General features: G+C 40.5%; 1 protein-coding gene across 4 annotated transcripts in view; it reads left to right on the forward strand.

Moving 5' to 3' along the window:
- The window catches only part of MSH1 (MUTL protein homolog 1), a 512,649-nt gene extending 498,279 nt beyond the window's left edge, over positions 1 to 14,370 (forward strand). For 2 of the 4 annotated variants that reach the window (XM_089392821.1, XM_089392820.1), the window contains 3 exons: positions 12,331 to 13,093; positions 13,337 to 13,554; positions 13,786 to 14,370. In XM_089392821.1, the coding sequence (XP_089248947.1) occupies positions 12,331 to 13,093; positions 13,337 to 13,554; positions 13,786 to 14,010 (1,206 nt within the window). In that variant the 3' untranslated portion in view covers positions 14,011 to 14,370. The remainder of the gene's footprint in view (positions 1 to 12,330; positions 13,094 to 13,336; positions 13,555 to 13,785) is intronic. The other 2 variants (XM_089392822.1, XM_089392823.1) reach the window with 2 other exon arrangements.
- Positions 14,371 to 14,767: the final 397 nt, after the last annotated feature.

Here is a 14,767-nt window from a genome sequence, read left to right on the forward strand (position 1 = left end):
CTTCAACAGTTGTGATGAAATCTCTAATCAACGGCTAAGATTAGGTTTCCCTTGATCCATGTCATTTATAACCTTCTCACCCAATTTTATATTGATACCCATTAATATTTTTATTTTCCTAAGTTTAGACTTAGGAACTCCATTAAAAGTATGAATTATTTTAATATCTCTCTAACCAGGTGGAATTTCCCAAACCATTCATGGGTCTTGGAGATCTCATGTGCTTTAGCCTCTCCACCAATTTTCATGGCTAGAGCACATTCGATGCTACCCCAAATCAATATGTGCACCCTCAATCATTCAACTCAAATTTATGATTTGACATGGTAGTGCAATATGTAAGCAAGACAGTGAATTCTTAGAACAGGAGTTAGTCAAGTCCACCATCAACCTCCTATCGTACTTATACTAGATTCTCGTTATATTATATTCAGAAATCTAAGGTGTTTATTTTAGATCTCAGCATGTCTTCGGAAAAGATATGACAATTATTAAACTTCTAAAAAATGAATATCTTGCTGAGTGTGTTATCTTATACTGCTTATGAAGGTTCATATGCTGCAAAATGTGGGACAACAGAGTTAGAGAAACAAATCAATGAGGATGCCCAGACCTTCTCCAACAACAAGACCACCTGCAGGCCTATAATGACACCATTGTCTCATCAAAGGATCAACCCAGAAATTTTATTGATGCCCTCATAGATAAATAGAGGCGGCTAAGGTAATGAGGAGGGCTGAATAGGGCTCAAACAGGCCAATGCAGCAGTGAGGGAAGGCTGAAATATGGCATGTGTTGGGAAGATGGAGGCCTGACAGGGCACGACAGATGGCAAAGAGGGCTGCTAGGCAAGGATGAGGGACAACTTAAGAGAGAAGTATGAGGATGAGGATGGAGGTTTGTGAAGGCAAAGGAGCCAACGACCAAGGATGGAAAGGCCAGGAATGGTCACGACAGAGGGAAGAAGGCTTAGGGGAGCCAAAACCTTTGATAGCAGAGGCTAGGAGGGGATGCTGTGAGGTAGAGATAAAGCTTCTAGGCCTGTGGAAGAGGAGAATAAGGAAGAAAAAGGAAGGGATAAGGTTGTTGCGGGGAATAAGGGAATAGGGAAGGCAGCGGAGAGTATGAAGGGTTGAGCGGAGGGGGTGGGGGCTACAACGAGATGGAGGATGGTTAGGTGAGTGGTTGAAGAGGTTAGCAGAAGGCAACCAAGAGGGAGGAGGGTTGTTGTGGGGAAGCAAGGGCCAGCAGAGATAAGGGAGGTTGGAAGAAGGCTCATGGCATAGGGTAGGAGGCCTTGCTGAATTAGAGGAAGGGTTGTTGTGAGGAGGATAAGGAGCAAGGAGGGCAGCAAGGAAGAGAGATGAGGGTTTGGAAGGTTAGCAGCGGGAGAATTAGAGAAGAAGAGGCCACAACAAGGGCTGGGAGGTTGAGGAGGGCAAGGATAATGCCTGCGGTGAGGAAAGGAAGCAAGGAAGAGGGCTGCTAGGGGCCACGACAAGCTTGAAGAAGGGTTGTCGTGAGTGAGGGGAGAGTCTAGGAGAGCCAGCGAAAGGGATCGAGGCCAGATTAGGCCAACGCTTGACCTGGAGAAGGAGAAGTCTATGGCCAAGAGAGGAGAGAGGGCCACACTAGGCCTAGCGGGTTGAAACTTTTATTCAAATCCTCGTTGAAAAAGTCAAATTCGGTTCAGATTTATGAATATGCTAAATTTCACCATGCAATTCCACAATAGGGCTCGTAGATTCTTCTTTTAGCTTGGACGTTGAATTTTAGCGGTGGATCTTGCCTTCCTAGGCTTAGATTCACCTCTATGAGCCTTGAAACCCTTGAATTTCTTTTGATCCGAGTTGAAACTTTTCCTACATAGATAAATTTACAAACACCCAAAAAAAACCCTAAATATACACAAAATACTAAAATCCTCAAAACCCAAGTTAGAAAAATAATTTACAAGTTAGATCTACAAAACTATTCACGAGATCTACAAATATACAAGGGTTTTAAAAATTTTAATTTTTTTGAGAAAAATAGTTTTATGGAGTTTTTTCCTTTGAAGAATGGCTAAAAATACTTTAGAAACCCCAATGTATACTATAGCCTTATCAAAGATTTAATCCACCATATAAATATTTGGAATCCAAGCAATAGTGATTCTTGCCCAAGTTTGTGAACATGGAAGCCAACAACTGAAGTACCTGCAAGCAATATGAATTTATCTCAAAATAATTTGTTAGATCACATGGAGAATCAAACCACCTAAAATTAGCCCAAAACTATCCATAGTATGGTTTTATCTCCATCTAATGAAAAGACAAATCTTACCAATATTCAGCACAACATAGAGATGCCTGTGGTCAGCACATACCACAAATCAATAAGCAAGAACACCTTGAATTGCACCCTAAAGTCTTTATTATGATTGAAAAAATATTTCCCAACAGGATAATAGTTACGAGTTGCTTCTGTAGAAATTTTCTACCTAGAGATCCTGATGCTAGAGACTCAAATGTCTCTATAATTTATAGATAGATCCTCCAAATGGAAAAATAACAGCTAGTTTCTTTGATCCTTGTCAAAATAATCTTGCTCGTTAATAAACACTTCAAGATCTTTTAATCTTGGCCCTTGATTTTTTTTTTGAGGAATTTTCAAATTTATCATTTAATTCCATTTTAATAGCTCAAAATTAATTATTTTGAGCTAATTTCTTCAAAAAATTGACTTTGACTTAACCACAAAGGTCCAAGAGTCCAAATTTTCTTGAAATATACAATATTCCCTTGGTGGAGGACTTTTAAAAATTGACTCTTTTTAAATTTGACTATAATTAATTAATTTTCTGACTTAGGATTTAATTTTATTTTGCCAGAAAAATTAATTAATTTACAGATGAGGGGATTTAATATTTTTCCGACCCTCTAATACATAAGATTTTACATTTACAAGACTCAGAGGGAATACACATTTCGCTTAGACCCTCAAGATACATAACCCATCTGCGACACAATATGATCTAGTAAACCAAGTGCTTAAATTATTCCCAAACCATTTTTACATCAGACTCCCCTAATAATTTGACTGTAATTTTCACCCTAGCTTTGGGGTTTAAGCTAGAGGGAAAAACTCTTATGATGAGTCATGTTTAGAAACATAGGTAATCAGACAGGTTAAAAACCCTCCTAGGATGAAATTCGTCATCAAAATTATAGGCTTACCTACGCTATTACATAGAGTCGAGGTTTTACTAAGATCATTTTCATTACATAACTTGTAAAATGGGATAACCATGATTCATGGACGGTTGATATGTGATCCGACTCCTCAACTTGGTGAAGTCTTCCTCAGTTAGGGAAAGTATGTGTTAGAGATCCTTCAGAGATTCGGTATGATGGATTGCAAATCTATGGTGACTAACTTGAAGAAGTTAAGAGGCTCCAACTCCAAATTGGTAGATTCATCTATGTACCGGCGACTGATTGGTACGTTGATGTATTTGGTTAACACCAAGTCGGACATTTGCTTTTTTGTGAACACCTTGAGCCAGTTTCAGGTAGAACCAAGACACGAGCATTGGATCGCAACAAAGCACATGTTGAGATATTTGCATGTTACAGTGAAATATGGCTTGAGGCATGTTGCAAACAAGGATGTACATTGTCAGGGATATACAGAAGCTGATTGGGTAGGAAGTGTTGAAGATAGGAAGCAAAGGTTGATTGCACTTAGCACTACTAAAGCAGAGTACGTTGCAACCAATGAGGCCTGTACCAAAGCAGTATGGCTTTGGAAGTTGTTTGCAGGATTGTTTGGCCAAAAGTTGGAATTGACGGTGATACACTGCGAGAATCAAAGTTGTGTGAAGCTTTGAGAAAATCCCATGTTCCAGCATAGGTCGAAGCATGTTGAGATCAAGTACCACTACATATGTCACATGGTGTAGAGGAGAGCATTAAGGCTCGAGTACATCTCCACCGATGAGCAGACAACTGATGTTCAGACGAAGTTGTTGCCAAGGGACAAGTTCATGTGCTTTAGAGACAAGCCAGGGCTTGTGGAGATCACCCTTCGTTGAGAGGGAGTGTTGATTTGTTTGTAGCACGGATGGACATTCTCCCGAAGGGGAGAATGGGTCCAAGAGACCTAGAGGGCTCAACAGGCAGTGTTGAGTGAGTGTCTCTTGGAGGAGGACCCTGATCACACACCAGAAATGGTGGAGTGAGGCCCTGGACCTTAATCACACGCTAGGCATGGTGGAGTGAGGTCCTTCAGCATTTGGACCATGATCACACATCGGAAGGGTGGAGTGAGGTTTTGAACCTTGATCACACACCGAGTAGGGTGGAGTGAGGTCTAGTTCAACATCTAGGCCTGATCACCAACCAAGAAGGGGTTGAGTGAGGTCTTGGCCTAGAGTGCTCACCAAAAAGGGTGATTGAGTGCTTTCTAGTTGAGGGTCTCAACATTTTGGCTTGAGTGGTGGCCTTAGGATTCAAGGACCAATGACTTTGGAGGAGTGAGTCCTAATATGTTGATGACATTGCCATGGGTTTGGTATCGCCTCGGATATGGCCGCTAGTGAATGTTGATGATAAACAGTGATGCTGGTAATAATGGATAACCTTTTCTTTAAAGAAGTTTGTTCAATCTAAGAACACCTATGACGGTGATTATGAATACCTCCTTAGTTAAGAGGAGTGTTGAATTTGTAACTATGGCTGGTTTTCATAATGTACTTGTGGTCACTTGATATAATTATATTTATCATTGTAAAAGCATATTTATAAATGCTTGAGTCAAAAGAAAAATTATTTTGAGTCAAAGTCCCATTGCGAATTTTAAAAGATGTAAATTTGAATTTTTAAAATGAAATTTTTGGCTCGAAAAGTGACAAGTCGACTTCCCTCCAAGTCAAGTCGGCCCTAGCCAAGAGATGCGTCCATTCATCCTACACAGACTACTATATAAAGGCAACTTGAGCTCCTCATTTGGGCAATTCACATCCCTCTCTCAAGATAGTTTCTAGGAAAAGGCATCGAATAACAAGAAGGAAGAAGAAAGATGAAAAAGGAGGACAAAATCTTCTCTCTCTCTAGCATCTTACACGTGTGGTTTAGTCTATCTCTTTGTGATTCGCATCTTTCTAGGGTAAGCGTTGCAGGAGGGCCAAAATTTTTTGGGTTACTAGGCACCTACTGCGGGCCGAAATTCTAGGTTACTAGACAGTTTTTGGGAGGCCGAAATTTCTTGATCAGACATGCAGAATGAATTGTAGGATTAGTTTGGATGACTTAACTTGGAGGAGAAGACCAGGTTTGACCATAGGTCTAGGTGTATTGTGACAATTTCTGAATCTTTACAAACATAAATCCTATTGCAGTTACTGGCTTAACATCTCCTACTTGTTATTTCATTCAACAAGTTATTTAATTAGATAAGCAATGATGTAAACACCACTTTAGACTACACTGACATACAAATCATAAACTGAAACAATAGATGAGACAAACACACAAGGGACACCGTTATTTTTGGACAATATCTCCTTGGAAAAAAACCAAATTTGGGAAAACTGGTGTAGCAGATAGAGGGTTTGTATTATTAAGCAAGCAGAATCTGGGTACAACAGGTTGCCTCTCACACCGTCTAACCTTTCAGAGAAATATCGGTAGCAAGAAATACATACGAGGGTTTACCTCGTTGTCCAAGTCACAATTGATCCACTGAGTGGCCTAACTCCGACAAACACTGCGAAATCCCAGCGCAATCCCTGCTTGGGCCAACCTCTTGCCTCTAGGAGACTGCGTCACCCCTTCTGCTAGACCAATTTGTTGGAGGAAGACTGTTTTTCAGCCCTCACGGCTTAGAACCTTGCTTCTCCAGGAAAATCTCGAACTTCTGATGAATATCCTGCATTGCCACTTCAAGAGACCTTCTTGGCCTGCGTCAGCACTGTGTGAGGTCCTTCCTGGGCTGCGTAGGCCTCTGCACTGCCTCTCTGATGCTATTGTTGCCTCTCTGCCTAGTACTCTTTGGCTTGGAACTTCTTTCCAATCCAAATCTTTGCTTCTGCCCCTCATTGCAACTCAGATCACTAGTTCAATTTTCTCAGCAAACCACACCCCAGAAAAATCGAACTGATTTGATCACTCGCTGTATCTCCAACTGACCCTCAAGCCTCCTCTTATACTTTTCATGTTGATGAATCAACGACCGAGATTAAGTCCCTAATGAATGACTAAGATTAAATTAGACTTGATCCTCATCACTTAGAAGCTTCTCACACATATTTTTATGAATACTCGTTAATATTTTTATTTTCCTAAGTTTAGACTTAGGAACCCCATTAAAAATATTAATTATTTTAATAACTCACAATCTGTGTGAAATTTCTCCAAACGATTTATGGGTCTTGGAGATCTCATGTGTTCTAGCCCCTCCACAAAATTCCGGAACTAGAGCACATCCGAAGCTAGCAAAATCAACACTACCTCTTGAAGAGGAATGTGCTCTAACAATACTTCCCAACAGAAGTATTACACTGATCCACGACATCATTCCTCTGTGCTGCTGATGCTCGGCCTACTGCCCTTCATCCACTGCACTGTTGCAACCTGTACTGTTGCCCATGACACTACTATTTCCATTGTTGCATTTGTACCAACTCCCTCTCAATAGGCTGCATCATGTTGACGATAGCACTGCCATTGCTAACTGTTGCTCTGCAACTCAGTCGCTGAGAAGTAAGCAGCTAGATACCTTGTGATGTTGAAGCTACCTCTACTGCTAATTTGTGCTAACCCTCTGATGCTACTGCACTGTTGTTGTATCTACTCTGTGCCTCCCGCATTGCTCAACACTCTATTGTGCTGCTTCAGACTTTGACACTCTAGCTCTGCCACTGTCGCTTCATCATCCCTCACACCAACTGACTCTCGTCATTCTGCTACTGTCATTAAGGGCTCCCGTAGCCGTATGTGATCCAAGAGTTTGGGCACCTCAAGGATCTTTCCCTTGTGTAGTCCTCTGGACTACAGCTCAATATCGCCCCACCTCTTCTCTAGAGGTGCATGAGCACTCATGGCGCAATCCTCATCATCGTCCTCCTTGTCAGCTTTCGCTGGAGGAGCCTTTGAGTCAAACTTCTCTTCCTTGCCCTTCTTCCAAGGGCACTGAGTGGCAAAATATCCCCGTTCCCCACATCTGAAGCATCTAACTTTGGTTATGTCTTTCTTTTTCCTCTTTCGCTGCCCTTGTTGTCCCGCTGATGCAAGAGTTATGTCCTCCTCTTCCTCCTTCTTGACTCTAACTCCTTTGCCGCTAGTTCCTGCCTTGGTTAACCAACTGATCTCTTCTTGTCGAAGAGCTGCCCACATCTCCTCCCAACTGGGGAGAGAAACCCTGCCCAAGATGCTCTAGACAAAGGTGTCCCAGTCTTCAGTGACTGCATTCAAGGCAATCTTGACCATGAACTCAGGATCTGGTGTAGACCCCACAGAAGTCTGTTGGTCTCGAATCTCTTGCAACCTGAGGAGGAAGGGATCGATTTCTTCTCCCTTCTACATCTGACATTGTCTCAGTTGGATCTCAAGCAACATCTTTCGTTGAACAGAAGTTCCCTCATACAAGGTGGTCAAGGCCTCTCACATTTCCCCTATTGTTTCCTTTTCAACAATATGTGGGATCACATGATCCTTGACCTCGTCCAATATCATGCACTTCGCCTTTGCTTGAGCCTCCTCGTATTTCTTGAGAGGATCAACGTCGACCGGTACAACCACCACTTTCAAGGCATAATCCTTGATGTGATTCCTGTCCAAGACTGCCAAGATCTTGGCCTTCCAGATGACAAAGTTGGATGCTCCATCCAATTTGTCCTGATCCCTCAGACCATTAATTGCCATCTCTGCTCAAAGAAGTGTAGAACATGTTCTCTTCTCCCTCTCTTAGTCCTGCCCCAACAAGACTCGGATCTGGATTTCTTTGGCGCTAAAAATCCTCTAAAGAACAAGTTCTTTCTAGACTCCCTTTGAGTCCTAATTTCCTTCACGGATATCCTCCCGCCAAATAATGTCGAATCACTGCCTCCCCAGCCTCCTTTATTGCTGCTCAACAACGCAAATCTAGATTTCCTCTGGCAAGAAATCTGCTGAGGTAGTGACTCCCTCTACGTTGGTTTCGTCTCCACAGACATTGTTCTGCAACAACAGTAGCAGCGTCCCACCAACATCGCAAATCGATTATGCACTGCTTCTACAACCCTGACAACTAAAGAATCTGAGGTCCTCTGGCTTTGCGCAGTCACTGCGTGAGTAAGATCAGCTCCTCCTGGCCACTGCATCACTCCTTCCTAGCTCAGAAAGATGACGTGGCTCTGCATGAGCTTGATTTGCCCCTTTGATTCTGCACTGGCCTAGATAGCTAATGCAATCACTTCGTGGGCTCCTCCCAGCTACTGCGTCACCCTCTCCTGGCTCAGAATGTCGACGCAGGCACTACGTGAGCCTCTGCGTCACCTCTTCTGCATTGCGTCACTCTCCCTCTGTGTCTCTGGCTCTAGAACAACGTTGTCACTTGGGACAACTGCCTCTCTACAACAGATTTGATGGATATCCCAACTGATGGCTTTAGTATCCTATGATTTGCAACCCTCTGATACCACATGAAAATTTCTGAATCTTTACAAACAGAAATCCTACTCCAGTTGCTGGTTTAACATCTCCTACTTGTTATTTCATTCAACAAGTTATTTAACTAGATAAGTAATGATGTAAACACTACTGCAGACTACACTGACATACAGATCATAAACTAAAACAATAGATGAGACAAACACACAAGGGATGCCGTTATTTTTGGACAACACGTCCCCGGAAAAACCTAACTTGGGAAAATCGGTTCATGAGATAGAGGGTTTGTATTATTAAGCAAGCAAAATCTAAGTACAACAGGTTGCCTCTCACACCGACTAACCTTTTAGAGAAATCTCGATAGCAAGAAATACATACGAGCATTTACCTCGTTCTCCAAGTCACAATTGATACATTGAGTGGCCTGACTTCGGCAAACACTGCAGAATCCCAGCGCAATCCCTGCTTAGGCCAACGTCTTGCCTCTAGGAGACTGTGTCACCCCTTCTGCTGGATCGATTTGTTGGAGGAAGACTGTTGTTCAACCCTCTTGGCTCGGAACCTTGCTTCTCTAGCAAAATCTTGATCTTCTAACGAATATCCTACATTGCCACTACAAGGGACCCTCTTGGCTTGCATAAGCACTGCGAGAGGCGCTGCCTCTCTGATGCTATTGCTACCTCTTTGCTTGGTACTCTTTGGCTCTGAACTCCTTTCCGATCCAAATCTCTACTTCTACCCCTCACTGCAACTCAGATCACTAGTTCGATTTTCTTAGCAAAACACGCCCCAAAAAAATTAAACTGATTTGACGCTCGGTGTATCTCCAACCGACCGTCAAGCCTCCTTTTATGCTTTTCCTAGTTGATGAATCAATGACCGAGATTAAGTCCCTAATCAATGGCTAAGATTAAATTAGACTTGATCCTTATCACTTAGAAGCTTTTCACCCATATTTTTATTAATACTCATTAATATTTTTATTTTCCTAAGTTTAGACTTAGGAACCCCATTAAAAATATTAATTATTTTAATAACTCACAATCTGTGTGGAATTTCTCCAAACGATTTCTGGCTCTTGGAGATCTCATGTGTCTAGCCCCTCCACAAAATTTCGGAGCTAGAGCACATCTGATGCTACCCAAAATCAACATGTATCTCTTATTGAACAAGAGTAATTTCTCTATTGAAAAGGTTGTTGGGTTTTTCCCCGTAGAGGGTTTTCCCAGGGTAAATCTTGTCTCCCTTTTGTGTATTGTGATCTCTATTGTTCTTTATTGTTGAACTTTTGAAGTATAATTGTTGAATGATATATTGGAATAAGTTAAAAGAAGACCTACATCAAAGGTATTTATTAAAATTTCAAAAATATTGTGCTAACCCTAATTGCACCTATAAAATCAACAATGAATACATTCCTAGCTAAGAGGGAGTGTTGAATTTTTGTAGCTATGGTCGGTTTTCATAATATATATTTTAGCCCTTGTAATGTATAAATAATTTTTATAAGACATGTTCTTCATGTCGGATTTAAAAGAGAATTTTGAAATTTAAAATTTGAATTTTTGGCTCCAAATTAGTCAAGTCGACCCTCCCTCAAGTCAAGTTGGCCCAGTGAAGAGACATAGCCATTCGCGAAGGTAGAAGTTTAAAACACTATATAAAGACATTAGATCTCCTCCATAAAGGCACCATTTGACCTCTCACACAAAAGAAGTTTTTGGGCATCCAAGCAAAGGACAAGAAGGATGAAGATCTCTTTCTCTCTCTAGATTGTGTCTTTCTCTCTAGGTCGCACGTGTGGTTTCTGGGTAGCGGTTTTTAGGCAGACCGAAATTATGAGCAGTTGCAGGGCCAAGTTGCATGGTAGTGTGATTTGAGGGTTATGGACCAAGTTTGACCATAAGTTGAGTTGGTCAATTTGATCTCATAGTTAACTAGCAGCATTAGATGTATCTCTTGTTGAAATAAAGAATTTCTCTAAGAAAAAGGTTTTTGGGTTTTCTCCCCTTAGTGGGTTTTTTCCTAGGGTAAATCTTGTGTTCTCTTTCTGCATTGTGATCTCTACTGTCTTTATGGTTTTAAGGTTGAATTTCTTAAGTGTAATTACTTGATGATAAGCTGGAATTGTTAAAAGAAGATCACACGATTAGAAGTAATTATCAATATTTCAGATATATTATGCTTGTATCTATCGCACGTGAAAACTCAACACCCTACACATTGCTTAGTGATGATGACATGCCGCATTCCTTGCCATCGCACCAGTCATGTACCTCTCACCATCTAGCATTCCTCTTGAATCAGGTATCAAGTATCCTTTAAAAGGCTTTGTTTATGGTACGCTGTTCATAGAGAATTGTGCTTAGTCACCTTGCTTAGCCTTTCTTTATAGCACCTTGAGCCAACTGACCTAGAATATCCTTTAGGTGAGAATTTGGGAAGCCTCCCTTGTGGTGAAATTCCACTAAAGAGCAAAGAGTTGGAGTGCTGAGGTGACAGTGGCGATCCACCTCATTGTCTCATCTTGGTCTGCCTCTTGCCTTGTGAGGCCTCTCACAAGGCCTACTAGATTTTGATGCAACAAGCCATTTTGGAGGAAGTTGGGCCTAAATGGTGAAGGTTAGGACCGAGTTGATAGCAGGCCCCTACCCTATGTGTGCCAATCAAGTGGTTTTCAAGGACCTCAACAACCCTGCCATTTTGATCAGTAAGAGGCCCAACCTAAAACTCAGAGAAAAATTCAAAATAAAACTTAAAACCAATTAAGAAATCGTCAGTTCAAGAAGTGAAAACTAGTCATAATCAATTGAGTGAAACACGAAGGCTCACCTGACTTAAAAGAAAGAAAGAAGTACGGCTGCAAGGCAATGAGGACATAAGATCAATTAAATCCAAAAGAATGAGGAGTCCCAAGTTTTGATCAAAACTTAGGGGGTAGTTGAGGGCGTAACAGTACACAAAGCAATGCTATAAGAGTGGACCAATATGAGAGAATAGAAATCACTGTCAACCATTTGAGGTATCAAACCCTCAAAGATAATTCTACGACAACCAAAACTTTGGTGCAACTTAATACAGCTTTCAGTCCCTATTGAAATCATTGATCTCTAGAGTCTACTCCAACCTTCAACCAAACACACAGGAATGCAAGGCTTAGTGGACTTCATTTCCACCCGTTGGTTGAAAGACTTCTTATGTAATGGACATTTCTTGCATGTGAACAATCCTGACGGTTTTGCAAGTGGGTCAACCTATGAACTCTTAGTAAGTATTAGTTGAAAGCTTTGACAGAACTTGACATTCATAGTTAATAATTGGTGTTTAACACAACAATATAAATTGCTTGATAATATGTTACTAGTGTTTTACTGTTGCAGAAACTTCTCTTAGCCGGAACAGAAACTACTGTTTTCATGAAAAAATATTCATTAAAGTGACCAGTTGTATGCCTAAGGGCAACAATTTTGGGGCAAACTCTTCTTCTAAAGGACATTCTAAATGTAGTCGGAAAGAAATTACTCTTGTTCTTAGGAGCTTTTATACTACTTATATGTTCTGGAATCTGCTTGTTGAGGTTAGATAGTATGGCTGAATTCTTTTCCATGTAATTTGTAGCATTTTTTATAATGATCTTACCATTTCATTGTTTAGAAGAATATTTTGTTGACATTTTCTGTGACTAATTATTATTTTGCAGATGGAAATGTATGAAATGCGATCAATACTTTGTGAAGCTACAAACAGAAGCCTTGTATTGATAGATGAAATCTGTCGAGGAACAGAAATACAAAAGGGAACATGCATTGCTGCAAGCATGATAGAGGAACTTGATTCCATTGGTTGCATGGGCATCATATCTACTCATTTGCATGGCCTCTTAGATGTGTCACTGAATGCAAGAGATATTGTATATAAAGCAATGGGAACTGAAACAATTAATGGGCAGACAAAACCAACATGGAAATTGATAGATGGGGCTTGTCGAGAAAGTCTTGCATTTGAAACAGCTCGATGTGAAGGGATTCCAAAAAATATTATTATGAGAGCAGAACAACTATATTCATCATTGAAGCAAGATAAGACTAGAAGGCGAGCGAATAAAAGTAAGAGCATTATAAATGGTAGTGCCTACCCAGGAACAATCAGTTATATTGGAAATGATAACCAGTGTAGCTGTAAACAGGCTACCCTGGAAGAAACACTAAATAATTTTCCAGCCTCTAATTTCTCTCCAACTGAAAGATCAATTACAACAGTTGAAGTTAGTGATGCAAAATGCTCTGATCATGAAGCTCTTCCCATTTCTAATGGAGGACATTCCAGACCTGAAGCTGATATTACTTTATGCATTCAAAGTTCTGTGTCAACAACAGTAGGGAGCATAACAAACCCAGATATCAACAGTGCAAACTCAAAATCCTCGCTATTTCTTGTTGACGAATCCAGTAGTTCCAGATCAGGTTGGTCTTTATGGATCTACACTCACCCCAATTATACTTTGTCTTCTACAGATGCTCTGATTTTTCTTTTCTGTTTTTTTCTTTTTTGGTGGGTTGGGGGGAGGGAGCCAGATGTTTGTCCAAGATTTTGCCACAGTTTCAAGTATATCATACAGAAGATGGTTGGATTTACTTATGACTGGAGTTTTGGGGGATTTCCATCTATCAGAAATTTTACTAAATATCATATGAACATTTTGGCAGAGCGTAATCTAAGATTGTTGAACGATGCTAAAAAGGCTTTTATCAGTACATGTGAAGAGATGATACTAGAACTTCATGGGAAGATATTCTTTTCACCAAAATCTGAAAGCCTCTCCTGCTCTCTTATCAGTGCTCGTGAACGGCCTCCACCCACCTTAACAAATAGCTCGTGTGTTTACATCTTACAGAGACCTGATGGAAGGTTTTATGTGGGCGAGGTCTCTCTCTCTCTCCATGGATTTGGTTCACAAATGACTGCAGATTTTCATGTTATAAATGTCATTATGACAGAATTCATTGAAAATTGTGCATTATGTTGTTGGACGCTTGTTAATGTTTATTTTGTGTTTGTGTTTCATTCTTTATATGATGGAAACTGTATCGGGTCGATCAATCACTCCCTTATTTGTTTGTAATATGTCCTAAGAAACAGTGTTTGTATCTTGCAGACAGATGACCTTGCTGGCCGTATAAGTGCACACCGATCTGTAGAAGGCATGCAAGCAGTGCCTTTCCTTTACATGAAAGTGCCAGGAAAGAGTATAGCACGGGAGATTGAAACAGTTCTTATAAATAAGCTACGTCATCTAGGCTTTGAACTTGTCAATAAAGCTGATCATAGCCATCAGAATTTTGGCACATATTATTTAACATCAGACTTTCCACCTTTCTAGAACATTTGCTCACCACCAATAACTGGCACCATGCCTTAATCTTGCTATTCGTGTTAAGGTAGCTTTTTCCCAAGAACGCAAATTCTTTAAACAATGCCTACCATGTTTCCTGAACATCTGCACCTGGCATACTCTGAATGGAAATGACAAAGTCATTTAGCTGTATGCAACGAAAAGGAAAGAAACGATTCTCACCCTTTGCAGAATTGCCATTGTTATAAGAGCAGGTGGACAAGCATTGTTCTATGCATTCATTTCTTCACAAATGTCACACAAAGTTTAGCGAAAGCAACCATCCTTCTAAATATGTACTCAATGTAATACAAGATGAAAATTTGAAATGCTTAGAACATCGTCTCCCATGAAAATTCACAATATACTTTCCTTCTCTAATGCCTCACTTTTGGACTCCTGAAATATATTTGATCAATTATTTACATCTTGTAATTATACAACTATCTCACTTGCCATTGTTATAAGAGCAGGTGGACAAGCATTGTTCTATGCATTCCTTTCTTCACAAATGTCACACCTCAAAGTTTAGCGAAAGCAACTATCCTTCTAAATATGTACTCAATGTAATACAAGATTTTTGAAATGCTTAGAATATTGTCTCCCATGAAAATTCACAATACACTTTGCTTCTCTAATGCCTCACTTTTGGACTCCTGAAATATAGTTGATCAATTATTTACATCTTGTAATTATACAACTATCTCGCTTTGGTGTTTAACCTGGTGGGTTAATTGCATGAGCG

Source organism: Pinus tabuliformis, chromosome 1_1, assembly GCF_031772625.1.
Source record: "Pinus tabuliformis cultivar Carrire ecotype Pingquan chromosome 1_1, CPIR1, whole genome shotgun sequence".
Classification (NCBI taxonomy): Eukaryota; Viridiplantae; Streptophyta; class Pinopsida; order Pinales; family Pinaceae; genus Pinus; species Pinus tabuliformis.